Source organism: Canis lupus, chromosome 3, assembly GCF_048164855.1.
Source record: "Canis lupus baileyi chromosome 3, mCanLup2.hap1, whole genome shotgun sequence".
NCBI classification, from domain to species: domain Eukaryota; kingdom Metazoa; phylum Chordata; class Mammalia; order Carnivora; family Canidae; genus Canis; species Canis lupus.
In genome coordinates this window covers 64,055,491-64,074,693 of record NC_132840.1, presented here as the reverse complement: position 1 = coordinate 64,074,693, position 19,203 = coordinate 64,055,491, and the positions used below count along the sequence as shown (strand labels likewise).

Genomic DNA, 19,203 nt, shown 5'->3' with positions numbered 1-19,203 from the left:
TGGCTCAGTCAGTGGAATGTGTGACTCTTGATCTTGTGATTTCGAGTTCAGCCCCACTTGGGTATAGAGATTACTTAAAAATAAAGAATCTTTAAAAAAATTCCAAATGACATACCTTTTAAATATCCTTATGGTTATTCACCCCTTCTAGAGTATATATAAAAAACATTATTTGAATACTGTTTATAAATGAAGGAGACACTTCTTTTAAGTGATTTTTATCTCCATCTTCTAGTAACATTTAAATTTAATTTTAGATCTTACTTAATAGAAAAATGTAAAGATAAGTTTTGGCAGAGCATATGGGAATATCACAGATTTTGAATGAGTAAGAGCCAAATTTTTAGTTTCATTAAATATATAGTGAAACTTAGGTCCCCTTATCAGTGTGACAGATATATTTGAGCTTATGTTATAGTCAGACATCATAGGTCCATTTTGTAAGCAAGCATCCAGATTCGTGGTGTGGGGGCGAGGTCGTTATCTGCCATGGGCTTCACTGCCCAGTGCTATGAGGGGGCCATCTCACTGGGAAACCTCCAGCGTTGTACTGGCAGGTCTTTCTTGTGTGGTGATCAGACTCTCAGAGACCACTCTCTCACCAAGTGCCTCTAAGACAGCCTGCGAGTGTTCTGGCAGCAGAGTTGAGGAAGAAGCCTGGGGTGGCAGAAGCCTTGGATACCATTTCCTGGAATAGCCCTGTTTTCAGCCTTGGTGGTGTCTGGTTTTCCCTTATTATTTACCTTCTCCAAAGAATGATCCTGGAGTGTTCTGCCAGAGTCCAGGAGGGTCTCGGTGTGTTAATTGCTTTTTTCCAGGAGTTTCGTCTGCGCCGGTTGCTTTTTGCTGCACCTTCACTAATCTCCTCCTCCACACCACTCAGGCGTGAATCATCTTTCTAGTGTTCAAGTCATGTATTACAAGTCTTCTCTCATTCTCTTTATTCTCATAGGTTTGGACTGTTTTAAAAATTACTTTAATATTATTTTTGAGTGGTCACTCCATGGAGGGTATAGAGTTAAGTATGTATGTTATATTCTGTCTCATAACATTTATCTTTGAATAACTTTATCTTTACACATGTTCTGTTTGGAAAACTTGAATAAATTATAGTATTAATATTATATAATCAATCCTAAATAGGTTTGATACTTTCCAGTAAAATAATTTTCATTTCAAAATTTTGTTCTTATATTTACCCGGATTGTTATAATGTGACTTTATACAAATGAAAAATTGCAACACTCTGTAGTATCATTTACTTAAATATATTGTAAGTTATTTTAGTCCAGATGTGTTAGCTAAATAGGGAATGGCATCCCCGTAACACCAGGTATCTATATCTCTCTGAAGCATTAAATAGTTTTGGTATCTTGTAATAATGAACTAAAAACTTTCTTTAGTGTTTAGTTGTTGTATAACCTAAAGAATGAATATTATTTAAATACATATAGTGTATGTGTTATACCGAGCTTCAGGGAAATCCTGATTTATTGGAGTGAATAACCTCAAATTATGTCCTTAAACTCATATTTTTAAATTAAAGGCTTTTATACACAGAGGAGAGGTTGTTCAATGTATGTGTGTGTCCTCCTCAAAACTATTTGTATGATGTTTATATATATAATATTGAACTACTCTTGCATTACTACTAATTTAGGTTTTTGAGTTTTCATTTATGATTCATGACATCTGGAGTCTGTCTTCTTCACCATTGTCCAGAGAGTATCTAGAACGAGCATCTAAACAGTTAAGCCAGGAAAGGGCTGTGAGCAAACACGAAGTAAGGAGGTTTATGAGATATGTTTAGATTAGCTGAATTTACATTGTTATTGCTGCTACTACTTTTTATCTACCTTCTACCTTCTTCAGAAAACTTAGTTTTCAAATATGTAGTTCCTCTCTAGTAGTGATTTTCCTTTTTCTAGCATATAAGATTATCTTACCACAGAAGTAGGTAATGAAATTAATTACAATTAATTGAAAATATTCATAATAACAATTCAGAAACATAGTAACAGTTAACAAACTAGAGACAGTCTAAAAAAACATGTTATAAAAATGGTCATATTTTCCCATTTGGTTTTGTGTTTTAATTTTTTTGTGCATCTGTTACTAGGCCTATGAAGGTAACTGTCGTGACATACAATTAAGTAGAGGGAAGAAGGCAGTTAGTTAACTGTTTGTGGATCACCCATTTTATTCTTCACTGCTGTTGCAGACAAAGCCTGACTCACAGTGCTCTAAAACAGCAAGAGTTAATTTCTTTTTTTTTTTTTTTTTTAAGATTTATTTATTTATTTGGGAGAGAGAGAAAGCAAGCACAGGATTGAGGGGCAGAAGGAGAAAGAGCATTCTTCTTCACCCACCCAGCAGAAACCTGAGATATGAGGCCCCGAAGCGGGGCTCCATCCCAGGACCCTGGGATCATGACCTGAGCCAAAGGCAGATGCTCAACAGACTAGGTCCTCCAGGTGCTCCAGAAGTTAATTTCTTATGTCATATTCCAGTGTGGGTTGGGCAGTTCTCCAAGGCAGATTGCCTCTAGTCATTAAATCAGGTATCCAGGCTCCTTCCATGCAAAGGCTCTCCTGTGGTGGAATCCTTCTCTTTCAGCCCCTTGGATGAAAGAAAATGAATACAAAAAGGGCACAGTACCCCTTAACAGTTTCAAATGACACATAAGCCACTTGTCATACAAGTGACACTGTCCTTTTGATATGCATTCTGTTGCCCAGAATTAAATATGTCCCCACCTAAATCCTAGAGAGGTTGGGAAATTTAGTTTCCTTTGTTTGCTCAAGAAGAGGAAAGTGAGGGATCCCTGGGTGGCGCAGCGGTTTGGCGCCTGCCTTTGGCCCAGGGCGCGATCCTGGAGACCCGGGATCGAATCCCACGTCGGGCTCCCGGTGCATGGAGCCTGCTTCTCCCTCTGCCTGTGTCTCTGTGCCTCTCTCTCTCTCTGTGACTATCATAAATAAATAAAAATTAAAAAAAAAAAAAAAAAAAGAAGAGGAAAGTGAAACAATTTAATGAAAACAGCTTTTTTTGGGGGGGAGGGGTTTTTATCCGCAGAAATCACAATAGGGCTTTGGCAACTATAAGATTTGAATGATCAATTTTACCATGTAGATATCTATGCCATAGCTTATATTTTGTTATTTTTAATCATAATTTAACCTCATTTGTGTGCATACTGTCTCCATTAATTTGATTTTATATAGTACCAAAGTCAGAAAATTTTTAAAAGGGGAAACAATCATCTTTAGTCATCTCTAATGATTTACCTCACAGTCTCCTTATAATGAGAGTGTAGGTGGATAATCTGCACCCCTGTAGGCTATTAGCCAAGACTTTGAGTTTAACAACAAATTGAGCATCTAAAGTAGGGAGGCTGTGTTGAAATTCCTTATAGCCATGGCCAGAAATGAAAAGCAAATCCTGTATCCATTGCTTATTAGATATCTCTCTAGTTTATGTCAGATTACAATTACTTGATTTCTTTTTTTTTCCTACTTACTCTTATTTTATAAAATGAATACAAAACAGAAAAGCGATGAGTGATCAGTAATAAGTGATTATCAGAGATCTGGTGGGATCTCAGAGTTCCCATCCCCTACATAGCAGTAGTAAGTAGCCTCTCCCTCTATTGGATGTCAATAGAGGCTGATTGGGGAGCCTGCACAGGTGCCTCCCGTGGTGTCCCTAGGCAGTGTCTCAACAACAACCAGATTGAATCTCCAGGTTTTTTTTTCTTTTTTAAAGATTTTATTTATTTATTTGAGAGAGAGAGAGAGAGAGAGAAGGGGGAGGAGCAGAGGGAGAGGGAGAAGCAGACACCCCGCTGAGCAGGGAGCCCAAGTAGGGCTCGATCCCAGGACCCTGAGATCATGACCTGAGCTGAAGGCAGATGTTTAACCCACTGAGCCACCCAGGTGCCCCGAATCTCCAGGGAGTTATGCTGAGTGAAGAACAGCAACGTTATGCTGAGTGAAGAACAGCAACCTCAAAAGATTGTGATTCCATTGATAGAACATTCTGGAAATGCTAGGATTAAAGAAATGGAGAACACACTTATGGTTGCTGATGTGATGAGAGTGAATGTGGCTTAAGCGGGCAGAGGGATCCTTAACAGTGTTGGAGTTGCTATGTATCTCAACTGTATCCTTGTTAATATTCTGGTTGTGATGCTGTACTGTGGTTTTGTAAGATGTTTGGGGAACCAGGATTAAATGTACATGAGATCTCTGTATTTTCTTCATCTATAATCATAATTTAAAATTTTAATTAAAATTTTAAAAAGTTATAAATCAGCTGACAAATCTAAATAAAAAAAGTTTCTTCCTCCTATTTAGGCAAATATACTACTAGTACTTTATAACTATATGACACTCTACGAGGCCAGGTTTGAATTTAGAATTCTTAGACACCTTGGTGGTGGTGGGGAGTCAGCTTCTGGCTGCCAGGCTCCAGCCTGCTCCCCTTCCTAGCTTCATCCTTTACTCTAAGGGCTGTCCTGTGAATACATGTGGTCTTCCTAGACTGCATGTCTGAGCTCTGTCCAAACACCCTCCACAAACCACTGTCCCTCAGGCCTGGGAGTGTGAAATAAATAAGTAGAAAATAATAAAAAGTAGGGGTTTCATAATTATGTTGAGTTCTTTGGGAAGAGAAAACACTCTCTTTTCAACTTCAGTGTGTTTGACTTTCATACACTTGTTTAGGACACGATTGTAGGTGAAAATAGGGGACCAGTTGAATACGCAGGGTTACAAGTGAAGGGAACCAGTGGACAAGGACGCTGTGAGCATAGGTAAGCAGCTGTGAGGGAATTCCATGCCTGCCTTCCAGGAGGTTTTTGTTCTCCTCTGATTTTACTGTCAGTTCTGCATATTTTACTACTTGAGTTTGATTTTATCTCTTCCTTTTGTTATTTTAGTTTATTTGGAACCATTTCCACTATATACATAAAACAGTGCAGAGTAGTTTCAGTTTAAAAAAAATGTTGCTTAAGTATGTGAAATAATGTAGTAGGTTTAGAAAGTAAAGTAACTATAAGGTAACAGTAGAGAATTTAATGTTTACTACTTATTTTTTTTATTTTAAAGGAATTTACTTTACCTTTTATTGTTTTTACATTTTATATTTTTTCTGAGTGCTTTATTTACCAAACCACTTTCCTTTCTTCAGATGTTCAGAAAATCATTGGTAAAGATGTTTGAAGTTAAAGGATTGGACTGCATCTTTTTAGAAACATACATGGGCATGAAGAGGCAGTGTCACATGGTTTATGAGTGCATCCCTCTCCCGAAGGAAGTGGGTGACATGGCTCCCATCTATTTTAAGGTATTTGAGGATAGTCTTTGCATGCATATCTTTTCATTATGGTGCTGTTTTATGAATATGATTATCTTTTTTCTTGTATTTTTTTCTCTATGTATACTTATGTCAGACTTTATCTAAAGAAATGAAGTAAAGCACAAAAAAATTCCGCTGTATTACACATTTCTTTAGAAGAAAATTTGGGAGTTTGATCTTTACAAAGCATGCTTATTTATAAGTATGAATAAACTGTCAAATGGTCATTTAAAATTTCTATTTTAATTTCTCATTTCTCAAATGAAAAATCAGGTTTTTACCTTGAAGTACTTTCAAGTCAAAATTATAGTCATAATTCTAAAAAAAACTTACTGAAATTCACGAGAGCTTACTATGGTTACATACAAATAGTACAGATTACAATTGTTAAAATAAGTTACTGCTCTTTTAGTATTTCATACCTCATCATGCTGTTTGTAAGAAGAAACCAGTGTCTAATCTTGACATACATTTTGGACATATAATTACTAGAGTGTTTAATCAGTTAAGTGTCATTGTAATATTCAGACAGCTTTTACTGAATAGCATGGCTTGATATTGAGCTGGGTGCAGTTTAACTTACAGATTAATGTAAATGCTTCCATGTAGAGCCACCTATGAATCAGTAACATGTCAGTGATCAGAGGAGGTCATGTTTTGTGAAGTGATTACAGGAACACTTTTCAGTGCAACATTTAGACAACATAGGATAGTCAGGTTTATCAATGTGGACTGTACATCCCAATAAGAAGGATTGTAAGACCTGTTAAGGTTAATGAGGTGGTGAAAATCTATTTCCTCTGTAGAGATTTTTTTTAAAGATTTATTTATTTATTTTAGAGAGAGAGAGAAAGAGTGTGAGCATGCTTGAGAGAGAAAGAGGGCAGAAGGAAAGTCCTCAAGCCGACTTCCCACTGAGCAGGGGAGCCCAATGAGGGGCTTAATCCCAGGACCCTGAGGTTGTGACCTGAACCAAAATCAAGAGTTGGCCACTGAAGTGATTGAACCACCCAGGTGCCCCAAGACTTTTTTTTAAAAGTAGGTTTCACACCCAGCATGGAGCCCAGTATGGTGCTTGAACTCACGACCCTGAGATCAAGACCTGAGCTGAGGTCTAGAGTCAGATGCGTAACCGACAGAGCCCCCCAGGCACCCCTCTTTGTACAGATTTTTAAAAACAATTGACTATGTGATTTTTAAGAATTATACTGTTGAAGTAGAAGAAGGAGCCGGATAATCCCCCAACCCATGCTGATTCCATGTCAAACAGAATCAGGTGGGAAAGATGTTATTATACTTTAATTTTGTGTGTGTATGTTGGTACTTCTTCAGGAGGATCTTTGATTACTGTGACTGTCAGCCTTGAGGTAATGGGATGCAAGATGGGGCAGCCACTGTTTGCTCACAGTGGGCGACAGAAATGTCATCACTCAACAGGATAGTGTGTCACATTTCTACATTAAACCTTTTTCATGATCATTAAAGATGCATTTATTTGATTTGGCTTCAGTTTTATTTCATTTTATTTTATTTTTAATTTTTATTTATTTATGATAGTCACACACAGAGAGAGAGAAAGAGAGAGGCAGAGACATAGGTAGAGGGAGAAGCAGGCTCCATGCACCGGGAGCCCGACGTGGGATTCAATCCCGGGTCTCCAGGATCGCGCCCCGGGCCAAAGGCAGGCGATAAACCGCTGCGCCACCCAGGGATCCCTTCAGTTTTATATTAAATGTGCTACAGTATAGTGTCAACACAAGCAATCCAGGCCCTTTAAATATGGAACAGCAGTATATCTGATGTTTTTAAATTGTGCTTATTAGACTGTTAATTGTATGTTTAAAATTTGTTTCATTAATAATGATAACTGTACAAAAATGAGAGTATTTTATACTCATGATCCTGGATTTTCTATTAAATATTTCTTTACCATAAATACTAGTTCTGTTGCTTAGCCTAGAAAGTCTTATGCCATTTCTGTGTATTTATTCCTCCTGCATTTTTACTTCTTTGTTATAGGGCCAGAGATAGTCCAAGTGCTTGATTGCCAGAGAGCTTATAAATTACTCTCAATATTTGGAAAAGGACGGTAAAACTAAATAAGTTTATTTGAGCAGATTTTTATGAATGAGATAAGGAAGTTGTGAATGTTTGTTTACAAACTTATGTTCAATATTAAGTTGCTTAGACTTACTAAGGATTGTGTTTATTATGTAAAGTTGGGCTAAAGTTAGTATAAAAATTAAGAATGAGTGAAATAATCTTATCTTGGCTAAAGATAGGACTTTTTTTTTTTTTTTTTTTTTTAATTTTTATTTATTTATGATAGTCACAGAGAGAGAGAGAGGCGCAGAGACACAGGCAGAGGGAGAAGCAGGCTCCATGCACCGGGAGCCCGACGTGGGATTCGATCCCGGGTCTCCAGGATCACGCCCTGGGCCAAAGGCAGGCGCCAAACCTCTGCGCCACCCAGGGATCCCTAAAGATAGGACTTTAAAAAAATCAAGAAGGTCCAGTTTTAAATAACAGAAATTAAAGCTTAATCCATTCAGAATAAGAATTACCATGTATAATATATCCTGTGATTAATTCACTGTATTACTTTATTTTTATACTATCTCTTTGTATTTGCTTATGAACTATTTTTTCATTAATAAATGGCTATTTCTTAGAAAGCCATAATGGAATCTGATGAAGAATGGTCTATGAACAAGAAATTGATCGATCTCTCTTCAAAAGATATCAGAAAGTCTGTGAGTATCTCTTTTTCCTCCCTGGTATTTAGGATCTTCATCTTGTTTGAGAAAGAGACCATTTGGCTGAGTGTCCAAAGGTGAAGTAATTCTCTGAATAAGAAGTTATTTTCATCCTCCTTGGTCTAGCAAATGTTCCTTTGTTCAAATGTTTATTTGAATGTGTATTCCTGACCTTCGGGCCCTGTGCCATTGCAGTGCCTATAATGGCTATGATAGCATTCCACTCTGCCACAGGAGCTCCTGTAATGGGCTTCTCAGCCTCTGTGGGACAGGTAATGAGAGGGCCCTTCTTGTTACTTGAATTATAATGAGAGAAACATTTTCCTAGAGTCTATTTGATTTTGGACCTCTTTTTTTTTTTTTTTTTTTCCTTATACAAAGATTCCCTTTTAGGTTCCTTTAAAACAGTGGTTGAGTTAGATGATGGCCTTATCGTTCCTTGTTGGACTTTCCTAACCATGCTGCCCAGTCTTGATTTGCAGATCATCTCTTAGATATGCTGCACATGAGTTGAGTACTTCTGCAATGACCTCCCTCTTTTCTAGAAATACAAATTAAATAGAATAGAGAGAGAATAGAACTATGGATTCCTTTTTGTTCTTCTATTCAAAAAGTTGTTTATCATACAACTACTTGTTGAGTGACAGCTATTTACCAGGCACTCTTACACACCGTAGAACAGAACAGAAAAGACCGTGGACTCTGGAGGGCTCAGTCCAGGTGCAGGGGTTGGACACTCCAGCCTGTGCTAAATCTTATATCCTGCTGCCGTGTATGTAATTGGTGTCATATTGTAACACAGCTACACCAGTCTGTTATGTATTGTTTTTGGAAGCTTTCATGCCATGAGGGCAGAGCTGAGAGTTACAACAGAGAGACTATGTAATCTATAAAGTCCAAAATATTTTATTTAAATTAAAACTTTTATATATATATTTTTTTAATTTGTTGACACTTGTAGTAGATGGCATCAGATAATTTTTCTTCTGTTTCTTCTTTTGGAAAGGCAAACTCCTGATACAAGTGACTGGTAGGATTTCTCATTACATTTATTGTATCTTAGTCAAAAGATTGAAATTCCATTGCATTACTGATGGTAGTTTTAATTGAAAGATAAAACATTGTCTACAGTCTTCTTCTCTTTACTTGCTGGTGAATTGGGCCAAAAGATGTATTTAAAAATTAAAAACAAAACCCAAACCCCTCTCCAAATGTCCTCTTTATTTCTGTCTTCTGTGAGCCTGTACAAAAAGGCATCTAATGTACGCACACCTGTTGTGGCTGAGTTTTTCACTTCTCATATCATGATCTTCAGTGCCATTAAATATTCTTTTATAGCATGATTTTAATGGCGTTTGAAAATATTTCATAATAGACATTGTAAAAGAATGTATTATTCTCCATTTGCTACCCTGTATATGCAGTTTTCTTACTGGTAAACCACCTTGTACCTATTCTATGTTTGTTTTGTAAAACATGCACAGTATTTGAGTTAAATATCTAGGAGGTTTTACTATTTTAACCAATATAGAAAATAAGAAATATCTTTGTAGGAATGGTAGTTGAATATGCTACTTTGAAGTATTGCAGAGATGCCAACAGTTGCCTTTTCTAAGTCACTGCATAGTATCTGAGAATCACAGCAGACAGGGAATGAGCCAGATGACCTCTCAGCTTTAGAATTCAATAATCATATGGATGAACTTCTGAAGAGAACTTGAATATTAGGAATAATTCCAGAGGAGGTCACTTTTTAGGTTAACAAGCTTTCCACTGCCTTTTAAAAATGATAAAAAGCGTTTCTGAGCACAAAGTGAACAATCTTGACTTATTTTGATGTTATTTTTATTCTGGAAGAACCTCATTATACTTATTTTTTAAAACTCAGTGCCCCTGGTAGTTTCATAAAATGTTTTACCTGCTTCATGATTGGGTGATTTTTTTTTTCAAGTAGATCCTTGGCTTCTAGGAGAGATTTACATACTGAAATTCATTCTGATTCTTTGTTGACTTATATTCTTCTGTGATGAGTATAACCTTTTCTTTTTATGCCTGTTTGTTTCCTTTCTGAATCTTGATTTCTTCGCTTGTGTGAAGTTTGTGTGAAGTTCATAGAAATACACGAGGGAAATAGACCTTTATGTTCACTGCAGAGCAAGTGCATGTTATTAACTGACTTGTCAAGAGAAGTGTTCATTTTTCCCAAGGCAATTTTATTGAGATTTCATATGAATTCTTCCCGAACTTTTTTTTTTAAAGATTTTATTTATTTATTCATGAGAGACACAGAGAGAGAGAGAGAGAGAGAGAGGCAGAGACACAAGCAGAGGGAGAAGCAGGCTCCATGCAGGGAGCCCGATATGGGACTTAATCCTGGAACTCTAGAATCATGTCCTGAGCTGAAGGCAGACGCTCCATGCTGAGCCACTCAGGTGTCCCTCTTCCCAAACTTAAAATACTATGATTTTAAGTTTAATTTCAACTAACCCAATGTGAAATAGGTTTTGTTGGAATGAACTCAGGTGGTTAGCAGGCCTGCATTCCTTCTGGAAGCCATGGGAAGAATCTGTGCCCTTCCCTTTTTCCAGCTTCTAGAAGCTGCATGCATTCCCTGGCTTGTGGCTCATCCTTCATCTTCAAATCGAGTGATGTAGGATCTCCCAGTCTTCCCTAACACTAACTCTTATGATTGCATTGGGCCCACATGGGTAACCCAGGACACCTCCTCCTCATTTCAGTAACCATAAATTAATCCCATCTGTGAAGTCCCTCTGCCATATGAGGTAATATATTCATGACAAATGTAGGATTAGAATGTTGACATATTTTAGGGCCATTATTCTGCAGAATACAGTAATATAGGAACAGAGGGCATAGGCACAGTCATCCCAAATTGCTTCCTCATGTTCTCTCTCCTTGGAAGCACTGTCCACTGGTGATGTAGTTCTGGAACATTGTTTTAACCATCCACATTCGTGATTTGCATGTGATGTTCTGCTTCCGATAGCAGAAATATTGGATCACCTAGGTGGCTCAGTGGTCCTGGGATTGAGTCCTGCATCAGGATTCGTGCAAAAAGCCTCCTTCTCCCTCTGCTTATGTCTCTGCCTCTCTGAGTGTCTCATGAATAAATAAATGAATCTTTAAAAAAAACAGCAGAAATATTTTTGTGATGATCTGCTTTAGATAGTGGAAATATTCTCATGGAGCCTTCCATCCTTTTTCCTTTGACCACCATGTTTGCACAAAGCACTATTGTTTAGAAGACAGAAAAGATAGTAGTATTGGAAGAACCTGCTCTGTGCCCAGCACTGGGCTAAATACTTGATGTGCAGTCTCCTCCTTCATCCCCACAGTGAACCTCGTGGCTCCTCCTCGTCCTCATGAGACTCAAGAGATGTTAAATAACTTGGTTACACAGGTGTAAGAAACAGAGCTGTGGTAGAGGCCATATCTGTCTCTTGACTTCATTTTTGCCTGTTGTCTAGGTCATACATGTTTATCGTATTTTTAAAATGCAAAAATATAAAAAAATACAAAGGCACAAAACCTTGTATTTTATATTATGTACTATTTGGTTAACTGATTTTTTTCTTGTGCTTTTCCTATAACATGAACAGCTTTTTAATAAGCCTTAATTTATACTACTTTTTATTATTTTATGACGACCACTCTTTCCATCGTACCATACTATCTCCTCCCAAGTCATGCCTTCTCAAGGACACAATATAAAATACATATAATTACATAGAACTGTGATTCGGTGCCAAAATGAGGAACTGCTGACTATACGAGGGGATCAGGATCCATCTGAGTAATTTGTGGTGACAGAATTCAGGCTTAGAGGGAAAACTAGCAAGGATACAAGATCTACTTAATTGATGAAGCCAGAAACTATGGACTTTTCCAGTTAAGATAGAATTCAGACTACGTGTGTGTGTGTGTGTGTGTGTGTGTGTGTGAGAAAGAGAGAGAGAGATTATGTGTGTGTATATAGAAAGGAGAGATGAATAGATAATAGGTAATCCTGGAGAAACTTTGAAATAAGGTTGGTAAACTAAATACTGCTATACCCATCTCACCCGTTAATAAAAATTGTGGTTGACTGGGTTTAGTTCATCTTTGATAAGTAAATAGATAGTAGTAAAATCTCAGATTATAAACAAAGCTCTATGTATATGGGTAGGCCTCTCCCTATTCTGCTTGGTGAGGGAAATATGTGAATCCATATCCTTAGTCTCTGTGTAGTCTCAGGAAAATTACTGTTATTATTAATTTTTTTTACTGTTATATTTTTAAAAAATAGTACCTTCTTCGTGTTTTCCCCACAAACAGGAAAATACTGGTTTTTATTATAATTGCTGGATGTTATATATATGAGTTGTCTGGCTGAAAGGCTACCAAATGAATGCTTTACTTTGAAAGTTAGGTCATTGCCTAGGTATTTGTAAGATTGGAAATTTATTATATACTTTTGTCTTGAAGGGGTGCTTATTACTCTCATGTCATAGAGCAGGAGAAGGGATTCAGCAGAACTCTGTGATTCTAGGCTGTGTTCATGTGTGATTTATCCATTTATTTAGGTACCCAGAGGCTTACCTTACTTCTCTGTGGATTTTGGCCTCCAAGGAGGGTTTGCCCATGTCATTGAAGATCAACACAAATTCCCTCATTACTTTGGAAAGGTATGCTCACAAGTTTAATAAAATTCTGGAGTTTAGCAATTTGGTTAACACTTGTCTTTCAAAGAGAAATAAAAACTGGGCACAATATAGAGTGAAGTTGGTTAGTATGGTTCCACACAATATTTAGAGAAAGAAGCTAGGAACTATTAATAAAAGTATCCCAGAATATTCATAACAGTCAGGAATGTCACTTTGCAACCAAATATATACTGACCCTGTCAAGAGTGCTGATACTTGTTTTCCCGTGGAGTCAGCACGCCTTGTGTTGAACAGGGTGACGCCTGTTGACACCCAGAGTGAGCTGACAGTGAGCCAGGTTTTGTTGTGAGCACTCTGTTTTGTTAGATGTTCTTTGTTTCACAGATGAAGACCCTGACCTCCAGACAGGTTATGTAACTCAGTCACAGTGACAGAACCAAGGGTGCACATGCCTCTCATTCATGGTCGATGCAGACCCTTCGTTTGTAATGAAGCACCATACAGTCCAGGAAGCATATGTGACTGTATCGCTTCATGCCAGGCAAGTCTATAGACTGCCGGACATGGTGTTTTCCTATGTCACCCTCTAAGCATTGCACGTCTCCGCCATATCCTTGTGTATGTGGATACTGACAAGCATAAATTGCATTAATTTCTGTAGCTAACAGCACAGGAAGAGAATCATGAGGGAAATAATGTAGAATAATAAGCAGACTAATCAAAATCCATTTCTTACGGGGCTTTGGAATATGACTTTTAAATGAAGGTGATTTATAACTTTTAATTCTTTGTCTTAGTATTAAAATATGATTTGTTTCCTGAAAAAAAGATCTCCAGCTAATAATAGAAGAAACAGGAGTATAAATATACCAAGTAGTAGAACAGGAACCTCTGCTTGGATTGCAGTCCAATAACAAAGTTCATAATTGCTACATGTTGGTTAATTTTTTCTCCTTAGCCTTCACCAGAACAACTCAGAAGGATCCTCTCCTCATGGGGAGAGGTACTAAAACAAGCAACAAAATGAACAAGTTGCATGACAGGAAACACAACTAGCACACCTAGAATTACAGGGTTTGCATAGTTATAACTAATAGAAAACAAGATTTTTTCCCCCACGTTTTTATTTAAATTCCAGCTAGTTAACATATGGAGCAAAATTAGTTTCGGTGTAGAATTTATCAATTCCATACAACACCAGTGCTTATCACAACAGGTGCACTCCTTCATCCCCATCACCTGTTTCCCCCATCCCCCCCACCTCCCCTCTAGTGAACAGCAGTGTGTTCTCTGTAGTTCAGAGTCTGTTTCTTGGTTTCCCTCTCTTTTTTTCCCTATGTTCATTTATTTTGTTTCTTAAATTCCACATATCATTGAAATCTTATGATATTTGTCTTATCTGGCTGACTTATTTAGCTTAGCATTATACTCTCTTGTTCCATCCATGTCATTGCAAATGGCAAGATTTCATACTTTTTATGGCTGAGTAATATTCCATTGTATATATAGTCCACATCTTCTTTATCCATTCTTCAAGCTGATGGACCCTTGGGGTTGCTTCTATAATTTGGCCATTGTTGATAATGCTGCTATAAACATGGGGGTGCATGTACCCCTTTGAATATGTATTTTTTTATCCATTGGGTAAATACCTAGTAGTACAATTGCTAGATTGTAAGGTAGTTCTATTTTTAACTTTTTGAGGATCCTCCATGCTGGAAAATAACACTTTTCAAACTAATATTTATGTAAAATTTGAACATCCTTACAGAGAACTACTAAATTTTATATTTAGTAGCAAAATAAACAGAAATAGTTTCATTCCGTTTCAGACATGTGTCTGTGTTTTTTTTTTTGTTTCTCATTCTTTAAAAGGAAATCATTGGTGGGATGCTGGATATAGAGCCAAGACTCTGGAGGAAAGGGATCCGAGAAAGCTTTGAGGATCAGAGGAAGAAAGCACTGCAGTTTGCTCAGTGGTGGAAACCATTCGACTTCACCAAAAATAAAAAATGTTGAGTCATATCATTCATTTTTTAAAATTTCTTCTTCAGATTCCTTTCAGTTTTATTTCCATTGTATCTAACTAACCAGCTGACCCTCAAGCCAGAGGGAGAGAAGGTACTGCTCTGGGTATCTGACACCAAGCATCAGTGGATCGTGTTTCCTGCCCTACCTTGTCCTGTGGACTTCATTGTAGTAACTGGGAAGTGAGACCAGGTATAGGGGTACCCTATTTACATTCCTGTTCCATGCCTACATCTTGGTGTTCTGAACTGTTCAGTGTAAGATGTGGAAAGACTTTTCTGACGGATTATCTGGGAGGTATAGCGGATCATTGGTTCAGAGGGAGGCGAGTCTGCTTCAAGGTTGTGAAGATTATTGACTGGCGTCTCTTGAATATTTTAAACTGAATTGGCATTTTCAGTAATAATTGCAATTTCTTTTCAAAGCATTTTATAGAGGGGCTCTTAATTTTCTACCATTAGTATGTATATCTTTTTATTAAAGGAAAAAGAATGTTCCAAGAATAATAAAGAAATAAAGCATAATGTGTTCATGATTTGTTTTTATTTCTGGATTTTTAAATAGTGTCTTTGAATTTGGGGAATTTTACAAGTAATTGTTCCATGCTCACTTTGGCAGCATATATATTTAAACATAATTGTTCCAAATAACACAATTTACAGTTGTTTGAGTTTTGAAAGTTATAACCTAAGCCAGATCATCGTTTTGGGGTTGTACTATTACAAAATCTTAAGTAACAAGAATATTCTAAATGTCCAGAGCACATTCTGTTGCTCTGTACTTAATCTGCACTTAGTTTTTCCTTTTTTTTCACACTTGGTGTCAAGAGGAAGCCATATACTTATTAAAATATAACCATGGTGTAAGAGTGCCTATTTTTTAAATATGGAAGATATTTTTGTTGCAACTCTTTTTCAAAGATACTGGATTTGGGAGCTGATCCTTGACACTTTGTCATGAGATGTTGAATACCTACATCAGTCTAGTGAATACTCCAGAGTAGCTCCTCTCTATAGCTATTTTTAATATTACAAGTTGGCCTTGAATAGGATAAGAAGGATATGCAAACTGAACTCCCGATTTTCCTCCTGTTCCAGTTTTTACAACAACCGTCTTTTGTTTGTCTTAGTTGTCACAGAGCCTGTCTGCATTCCAAAAGATGGGTCCTAAGTCCATCTCTTGATGGGAGTAGTGTCAGATAATTGGTGACCACCTTTTTTTTTTTTTTTTTTTTAAGATTTTATTTATTTATTCATGAGAGACACACAGAGAGAGGCAGAGACATAGGCAGAAGGAGAAGCAGGCTCCCTGTGGGGAGCCTGATGTAGGACTCGATCCAGGTATCCCAGTGGCCACCTTTAATCCACCAACAGTCTACCCTGTGGCCGCAAATTTACACTTCTCTCACATTAAAAATATATTCAAATCCTCCCAAGAAAGTCTCATCTCAGTAGGGCAATAGGCATAGGCTTGAGATTCAGGATCTTATCTTCCCTAAGACTCAGAGATGAGGTTCCTTAGGTGCTTCAATCTGAAGATGCATGAATTTAAGAGACAAATTATCTGCACCACTTACACACACACACCCCATATACAATAGTAAGAGAAGCATACAATAACTGCAGTAGGCACATTCATTGAAAAAGATGGAAAATTTGAGGCACTTTGTAGTCACCGTTTCACTAGTTTTAAAATTAGGTCAAGGATATGTTGCCAGTTGCTTATTAGGGCTGTGGTCTTGCTTCTTGGGGCTGATTCCATGGGGCCTTTCGCTCTGTCCTGTGTACTCTTGGTTCAATGCAGAGTCAGCCTTTCTTTTTCATGAATAGCTGAAGACTGATCTTCCAGCCAAGACAAAGTAACCATATTATTTGCCTGCCTTAGATAACCAGAAAATAGAAAATATACATAAAATGGTGGTTTTTTTAAGATATGGCTATCAGGAACGAAAGTATAATGATCCCAAAAAGACCAGAAAGAAGAGAGATGAACTCTGCAATTGCCCTGTCTTGTTGCTCTGAGAGAGATCTCATCTGACGGTACCAGATGTGGGAGTCCAGGCAGAGCTTACTGAACATGCTGTGTTGGGGAAATAGAGCCATGAGTTAGGGACGCCCAGGACAGCAGGACAGGTTAGGACATCACGTGCATGTGTGGAGAGATTGATGTACCTGAGAGGCTTAGTGGTCACATGTCCCACCTGCAAGAACAGGAGGTTTCAAAGCTGGCCAGGATGTGTGAGTCCCCAAAATGGTAGTGTGTGATGTAGAGGGATCATATCTTAAGCCTTAGCACTGCTCTAGCCTTGACGAATCTTAAATGCAAGAGGCAGAAAGATCAAGCTGTTTCTCAGTAACTTACTTTATCCAGAACAATGCTCATATCAAAGATATTTTACTGTTTAAACAAGTAGTGTGTGGTTTATAGCCTCTGTAAAAACAAATGACAATAATAGCACATATTACTAATGTATCTGTCATAATCCACAGAATACCTTCTAACACTTTTGCTTTAAATGTCTAATTCTATTTTAAAGTATTTTTAATGAGAGAAAAGTTCTTCTATTTGTTTCAGTATTTGCTGTTTTTAGTGTTCTGCGTTCCTTTGAGTTGATCCAAATTCATGTTTGGTGTCCCCTCTGTAAACGGGCATAAAGTTTTTCAGGCTTGCCTTTTCTGTTTCCTGCTGTATCTAATTTATTGATTGATTCTGTAGTGATTTTTTTTTTTTTTTTCCCCTGCTTGTTCTTGTTTTTATAGCTAAGTGATCTCCTTAATTCCAGTTTTTTTTTAATCATTTTGTTTTTGAGTTTTGGATATTCAGATTTTCGTCAAGTTTCTCAAGAAGCAATTTATAGAAATTTCTTTCTTTCGTGTGAACATTATTTTATTTAGTTTCTTTGTACTTTGCACACCTTGTTCCAATTCATTTATACTTCATCCGTTTACTTCTGTTTTGCCATAGTGTGTAAACAGAGTTGCCAGGATGTTTCTTTTCATCTTGCTCATACTTAGAGGTCTGCTTCATAATGACGGTTACAGTGTTATTTGGTACATAAATATTCACAAATCATTTATGTATTGTGATTGGGGCTTTCAGCATTAAACAGGAACAACCCTAGGCCCCTGCAGCACCTCTTGTAGGAATATTGCCAACCCATTAGTAACACCTATTTTGGACTTTATAAGAGCAATGAATAAACTATCTAAAAGGATAGAGTAATAAATTTTATGTACTTTAAAAAAAATATTTGAGAGAGAAAGTGAGCACATGTGTGGGGGGAGGTGGGGCACAGAGGAGGAGAGAGACAGAATCCTTTTTTTTTTTTTTTTTTTGAGAGACAGAATCCTTAAGCAGACTCCCTGATGAGTACAGAGCCTGACGTGGGGCTCCATCCCACAACCCTGGGATCATGACCTGAGCCAAATCAAGGTTGGATGTTTAACCGACTGAACCACCCAGGCATCCCCTAGAGTCATAAATTTTATATTTTTCATGCAGCAACTCACGTTTCCTGAGCTAATATAGAAATTGGTACCTTAAAAATTGGGAGTTTCTAAACAAGGCTTTAAGACATGTGGCATTGGGGATCCCTGGGTGGCGCAGCGGTTTAACACCTGCCTTTGGCCCAGGGCGCGATCCTGGAGACCTAGGATTGAATCCAACGTCGGGCTCCTGGTGCATGGAGCCTGTTTCTCCCTCTGCCTGTGTCTCTGCCTCTCTCTCTCTCTCTCTGTGATGACTATCATAAATAAATAAAAATTAAAAAAAAAAGATGTGGCATTGGTTGGATGGTAAAAATCTACTTAAAATTAGCTCTGTTAATAAAGATACATTTAAAAATTTAAAGCTAAGCTTAAATTTTATGTATATGGCATTTCATAACATTAAGAGAGGAGTAACCATTGCTTTCAAGTGCAGCCTTGAGTATTTAATTCCCAGGGTCCTTGTTATCTGTGGTCCTTTGGCTGCATGGGCCATATAATGGGAAGGTATGTGAAACTCTAGTTCTGTGTTTGTTTATATTCACTGCTTTGAACATGAATTATTGTTGTAACTTGTAAGATAATAGAGATCATATATGACACCAGTTCGTTTATTTGTGTGATGTCACTTTAATAATTCCAATTTGGCCATTGGGTTGCCGGTTGTAACAGCTACTTAGTACTTCTTAAAGAACTCAGTAAAATAAATACCGTCATTAAAACGACAGCTGTGAAAACAATTTTTTACCTATTATTAACACTATTAATGTAGTGTTAGGTTTAAAATGGGAACACGAAGTAGTATGTGAAAAGTCATTTAAATGGGTGTAAAAAGGGAGAACTTTTTTCAAATGGAACTATTAGGTATCTTTTTGAAAACCTTTTAAACACATATTGTAAAAGGGAGAAATG

General features: G+C 37.3%; 1 protein-coding gene across 3 annotated transcripts in view; it reads left to right on the top strand.

Moving 5' to 3' along the window:
* CWF19L2 (CWF19 like cell cycle control factor 2) overlaps positions 1 to 15,330 on the top strand; it is a 145,738-nt gene extending 130,408 nt beyond the window's left edge. For 2 of the 3 annotated variants that reach the window (XM_072821811.1, XM_072821810.1), the window contains 4 exons: positions 5,191 to 5,346; positions 8,031 to 8,111; positions 12,698 to 12,799; positions 14,654 to 15,330. In XM_072821811.1, coding sequence (XP_072677912.1) covers positions 5,191 to 5,346; positions 8,031 to 8,111; positions 12,698 to 12,799; positions 14,654 to 14,797 — 483 coding nt within the window. In that variant the 3' untranslated portion in view covers positions 14,798 to 15,330. Of the gene's footprint in view, positions 1 to 5,190; positions 5,347 to 7,377; positions 7,647 to 8,030; positions 8,112 to 12,697; positions 12,800 to 14,653 lie in introns of those variants that run through there. The other variant, XM_072821812.1, reaches the window with a different exon arrangement.
* The last annotated feature ends 3,873 nt before the right edge of the window (positions 15,331 to 19,203 follow it).